We start from the raw sequence: 6,000 nt of genomic DNA, 5'->3' as shown, positions 1-6,000 counted from the left end.
GCCGGTAAAGCGACCCTCATGGGCCGCTTGTGGCCCCGGGGCCTTAGGTTGCTGACCCCTGCCAAGAGGTTCAGTGGTTTAGACCACAGTGCCACCTGCATTCCTCCACCTAGAAAAAGGTGCATCTAGCCAACAATAGGATCAGGTGAGCATTGTGATACGAATGCTATCACATTCGTGTTGGTTGCATATATAAAACCAGCTGCTGTGCAGGTCCTACATGGTAGATTTGGGCTCCTTTTAAAAATACATGTAAGAAGCTCAGGAAAGAACACCAACTGCTCACAATCGTATCAAAAATATTTTATTTATTAAAGTAGCAATTGTACTAAACAACCTATACTTGAAATGTATTGAATAATTGCTAGAATAAATACAGGCAATTATTTCAAACCTTTAAAGAATGAGAGGATTTTTATTTGACACTTGAACGTTGTTACCCCAAAGCTTTAACTTATACAATATAAATAGTTAAAAGGCAAAAGTCAAGTTTCTTTTCTTTTTTTTCTCATTTGTGTCATTTGCATGGTTGTTGTTTTTTTAAAAAAGAAAATTTAATACTGATCCATTTGGTCACCAAAAAGGATCGATTTTCTCCCCCAGTTGCAAGCAAATTAAGGCAAATAATTTTGCGAGCAATGAGATCTCTGTATCATCAGACAAGGTAGTATGGGTGTGACACATTCCACAGCAGAAAAATCAAAGTCATACAGTGGTGCCCCGCAAGACGAATGCCTCGCAAGACGAAAAACTCGCTAGACGAAAGGGTATTGCATTTTTTGAGTCGTTCCACAAGACAAATTTCCCTATGGGCTTGCGAGTTCTTGCGAGTTTGTTTCCTTTTTCTTAAAGCCGCTAAGCCGTTAATAGCCGCTAAGCCGCCAATAGCCGCTAAGCCGCTAATAGCCGTGCTTCGCAAGACGAAAAAACCGCAAGACGAAGAGACTCACGGAACGGATTAATTTCATCTTGCGAGGCACCACTGTATCTGCATTTTCAGGAAGACAACCATATAACCCCCAAAACAACCAGATGAGCTTCCGTTTCACCACAGTGATGGTCCATGTCAAAAAGAATAAGAATAAAATATAGATCAGTATGTTGTTGATACTCTTCCGCTTTTTAACAAATATTCTTAGGGATTAATATGACATTAATTTGCCTATGCAGGAATTGGGACCCATATTTTCCTCTTTTTTAAAAAATGTATTTTTAGGCATTCTTATAATAATAATAAAAAAAACTTTGATAGGTACATCATTGTAAAGATTCATGTTATTCTTCCATTAGGTTGGATCCAGACTTAAGATGTAATCTAATACACATTCACCTGGGAATAAACCCCCCTGAACTCAGTGGGACTTACCTTATTTTTCCGTCTATAAGACGCCCCATGTATAAGATGCCCCCTATTTTGGGGGACTCAGATTTAATAAAAGTCCATCCTCGGTACTATCAGTGTATAAGACACCCCCTAATTTTTTATATTATTTTTTAGGGGGGAAACCTAGTCTTATACCCGGAAAAATATGGTAATTCTGAGTTGACATGTATGGGATTCTGCTATATGTTACTCATGCTTTAGCTCATTGAAATCAATTTGGACAAGTTAAGTCATGATTCAGATAAATCCCATTGATTTCAGTGGGACTAAAGCTTTACTTTAGACAGGACCTATCCCAATAGTTTTCTCTGGAAGCTAATGGATTGCCAACAGCTTCCATTCTAGACTGGAAACGATTTCCTCACTGGGTTGGCATAATTTGAACAAACCAAGATATGCAACCGGGATTTCACCCATCTTTACATATTTTCTAAACTGGAAACCAAGAGTTTCATTCCGGCAACAACACTATGTTTTCATTCATATATATATATATATATATATATATATATATGAGAGAGAACATAGCATTAGGCACCCGGTGGTGGGATGGAAGACTGCTTTTAATGCCTGTGTATCATCTGGCAGAGGGTTATAAGTTTCCTCTTACAAAACTTTTATGGGGAGGAGAAAAAGATTGCACGTATCTATCCCATTGGCCTTTGTGGGCCCAATCCCGCAGAAAGTTCTCCTCCACAATTCGCACTGAAATTGGTGGGAGCTGTGCAGAACCGGAGGTGGAATTTGGGGCTCTGGATTTAATGGTCTCATTGCAACATCAATATTTGGTTAAGTCAAACCTGGTGTTTTTGTCCTCTCACTCTAATTATTCTACTATGTGGGGCACTGGACATCTGCCCAAATGGTGCCCCTGAAGCTGTTTGTGATCATTTAACGCAGCTCCCATGGATTTCAATGGGGTTCCAAGGAGGAGAATATCCTGGGGATTGTGCTATTCCTTGCGCGCACAAAGATTTTGCCTCCAAAAATTGACAATGATGTTAATTTTCCCTTCCACCCCTCAAATAAAGTCAAAAGCACACATTTAAATACTTTCACAGAAATAAACATTCATCAGTTTAAAAATACAGAGACTTTTTAAAAAATTCTTCTTTCAATAGTGGGAGGGGGAAAAACTCAAATCAGCAAACCATTTTCACATTGTGGGCAAGTCTTTTTCTTTTCTTTTTTAAGGAGGAATTTTTCAAAGCCTATTTAGAGGGGGGAAAGCGAGAGAGACTGTAAGAGTGGCGGGGAGGGGTGAAAATAGTGTACTTTTTGGCAGAAATATAAAATACGAGGTTTTTATTTATTTATTTTTTTAAAAAAAGACTGGTGTAAAAAGTAAACAGAGACAAATAATTACAATTATATAAAAATACAAACCCTTGGTCATCAAAACCCTTATAAAAACTTGACTTTGGAATTACAGTTTGCAGCCTAACACACACACACACACACACACACACACACACACACCACATGCTCACTCGCACCCCTTCCTAGGAAAAAAAGTCACAGAACAACAAGAAGGTTCATAAATTAGGTTGCAGATCCTAAAATGGGTTACCAGATCCTTTGCTTGTGTCTCCAAAACTCCCTTTCTTCCATGTCCGCCCACAGGAGCGTGGCCAATGAGGTATATAGGACGTTAACACTTTTGGGCGTACGCACAACAGAAGAAAGTGCATCGTTGGGAGACGACCCACAGGAATGGGTTGAATCCGTGTGATTTTCTTCTCCCCCCTCCCCCACCCTTTCCCGACAAAAAGGCACAATCACATTTAATTATTATTATTATTATTGCTTTGGCATGGTCATGAATTCGTTCATGTTCAAGTCCCAGCAGCAGTGATCCTTTTCCCTTGATGATCTCAAGTACCACAAATGCTAGAAGGTTCGTCGTGTGACAAGAAAGATTCCATGGGCAGCAAAAGAAGAAAATAAAAACAATGGGGTTAAGGGAGGCACAGTGGTTGAATCATACATCAAGCACCATGTCGTACTGTTGTTCCTTCTTCCTCCTTCCGCATTTGGTGATGAGGACCAAGTACAAAGTCAAGAGCATCACCCAATAGCAGGCGTAAAGTATCGTACCAATGATTAGCACGGTCTGTTTCGATTCAGTGAATGGCTTTTTGGATTCCTTGTATATCGTGAAAATGACGCCGCCCAAGAGGATTGTAAACCAAATGGAGACAGGGATGAGTCCTATGAAGTTGACCACGATGGTTTTCCGGCCCGACGTGCCCCAGCCTGCTTTGTTTATGGTGGCAATGGCAAACATCTTTGCCGGCAGTAAACTGGACATGTACAACACTGAGTAGAGAGACATGAAAACCATGACAATGTTCCCTCTAAGGCAGCTGGCAAAGGAAGACTTGATAAGGCCCACCAGCTGGACTGTCAACAAGAAAAGGAGGATGTTCCACAGCTTCCCCCGGTAGAAAAGCTGGATGACAGTGGCAATGAGGAAGAATGGGAAGAAGCCAGTGATGACAGCCTCATAAGTCATCCACAAGTGATGCTTGTGGAACCACATTGCATTGTATAGCCACTCTCGGAAGTAGGACTTGCTCCAGCGGGTCTGTTGGTTCAACCACCTGAGATATTCGATGGGCGTTTCGGTAAGGCACTTGGACCGAGCCGTGTATTTCGTTGCATAGCCAAGGCTCAGGACTCTGTTAGTGAGATGACGGTCGTCTCCAAAGCTGCACTGAGATCCCATGAATTCTTGATTGTACCAGTCTTCCACAAATTCGTGGAGCAAGGCGTTTCTGTACATCCCCAAGGGCCCACTGATGCACTGCACACAGCCAAAGTAGGACTGGCAGGCCCTCTCGATGTTAAACGCCATCCAGTATCGAACGCTGCTGAGAAAGGAGATCCACGAGTCGTACTTGTTCAAAATCTGCAAGCAGCAACAATGAAAAGGGAGTTTTAGAACAAGAAAAAGAATGTGCAACTGTGTTTTCATAAAAACAAAACCCATAAAGTGTATGTCATAAAATACTGCCATTCACATTTTTTTTCTTTTGACATAGTAATAATCATAAAGAAATTAGAATAAAAATGTGCACCCCACCACTGAGACCATTCATTCCATTGTAACTATCCAACCTCCCAACACCTTCAACACCTCTTGCGATGGTTTAACCCCTTTCCGTTTTAACAGTACAAATTCTACAAACACCCTCCATATCTTCTCAAAATAATTTCTCCTGCATATTCCGTGCCTTACCTTAATGGCACATGTTAATTTATCATGAATAGCTATATCCCATACCTCTTTATACAATTCTTCCATTTTATATTCTGCTTACCCCTTCTCCTTCCTAGCTATAATAATGTTTGCAGCTGTCAGTAAATTCGTGAGCAAGTTCTTCATAACCTGTGAACCTTCCACCCCATCGTAAATTGATAATAATGCTACCTCTGGACTTTTGGTCAGCTTTAACCCAGTGATTTCTGTTATCTCCTTAAACACCATTTGCCAATTTTATTTTATTTTTTTACATATTTATACTTCCACCACATGTGAACATAATTCCCTTTTTCCTGGCATCCCCTCCAACATAACACCGGATATTCCTTGTTTATTTGGTTTAATCTGACTGGTGTTAAATACTATCTCCAAATTGACTTATAATAATTTTGCTTTATTCTTACATTATTTTTAATATTCTGATACTCCCTCCCACCCATGTTTTCATAGAATTATAGAATCCTGTAATGCAAGAATCATGCACTTTGTGTTTGTTCTCTCTCACACAATACCAAAGTTACCGATATTTTGTGGCAGTGGTTTTCAAACTGCGTGCAGATCAGCACCATGCATTTAAAGTACATCTGACACACATTTAAAGCACATAACTGCCCCCAAAGAATCCTGGGAGTTGCAGTTTCCCCCTCATAGAGCTACAAATTCCCAGCATCCTTAACAAACTGCAGTTCCCAAGATTCCTTGGGGGAACCAGTGTACTTTCAATGAGTGTGGGGTGTGCTTCAAATGGATAGTGTGGCTCCGCCTTGTGGGATAGGAGAAGACCTGGAATTGCTCAGTGCCTTATCTTGGGGTTCCTCCTACACAGGCATACATATCGTTTCCAAGTTCACAGTCTGCAAAGCCAACAAAGTTCCCCAGACCAAAGTACTCTGGTTTCTGTATATTTCTAGACTCCAGCTTTTCCCAAGGTCTGGTTTATTTTGTTTTTGGCTACCTGAAAATCCACTTTGACTGCACAACTCCACTTTGATCTGGGCACAGGGCAGGCCGAGCCGTCAGGCAGCATAGGGCCCCGAGCCACCGTGTAAGTACCAGGCTCCGCGGTAAATGCCGCCCCCATGGTTTGCCATTTTGTCACCCCCTCAGGGATTACACTGCACCCCCTGCACCCCCTTCCTACTTCTCCACCCCCATCATTCTGCCCAGACACTGAGGTTCAGCGCCGAGGGCCTTCTGGCGGTTCCCTCACTGCGAGAAGCCAAGTTACAGGGAACCAGGCAGAGGGCCTTCTCGGTAGTGGCACCCACCCTGTGGAACGCCCTCCCACCAGATGTCAAAGAGAAGAACAACTACCAGACTTATAGAAGGCATCTGAAGACAGCCCTGTTTA

At 41.7% G+C, this 6,000-nt stretch overlaps 1 protein-coding gene and 1 long non-coding RNA gene across 3 annotated transcripts in view; both read right to left on the bottom strand.

Moving 5' to 3' along the window:
- Nucleotides 1–288: 288 nt before the first annotated feature.
- The window catches only part of LOC308480959, a 387,800-nt gene continuing 382,088 nt past the window's right edge, over nucleotides 289–6,000 (bottom strand). Inside the window, exon 2 of the long non-coding RNA XR_013988357.1 lies at nucleotides 289–1,366. This is a non-coding gene — a long non-coding RNA (uncharacterized lncRNA). The remainder of the gene's footprint in view (nucleotides 1,367–6,000) is intronic.
- HAS2 (hyaluronan synthase 2) overlaps nucleotides 289–6,000 on the bottom strand; it is a 42,723-nt gene continuing 37,011 nt past the window's right edge. Inside the window, exons 4-5 of one of the 2 annotated variants that reach the window (XR_013988273.1) lie at nucleotides 1,520–4,295; nucleotides 289–988 (exon numbers count right to left, since the gene is read on the bottom strand). Coding sequence is in view for 1 of the 2 variants with exons in the window: in XM_081012677.1 (XP_080868803.1) it covers nucleotides 3,366–4,295 (930 nt within the window). In the remaining variant the exon portion in view is untranslated. Of the gene's footprint in view, nucleotides 4,296–6,000 lie in introns of both variants that reach the window. The other variant, XM_081012677.1, reaches the window with a different exon arrangement.

Source organism: Podarcis pityusensis (genome assembly GCF_964106645.2).
Source record: "Podarcis pityusensis genome assembly, chromosome: 7".
Lineage (NCBI taxonomy): Eukaryota > Metazoa > Chordata > Lepidosauria > Squamata > Lacertidae > Podarcis > Podarcis pityusensis.
Note: the sequence above shows the minus strand (reverse complement) of the source record. Positions and strands in the feature narration are given on the sequence as shown.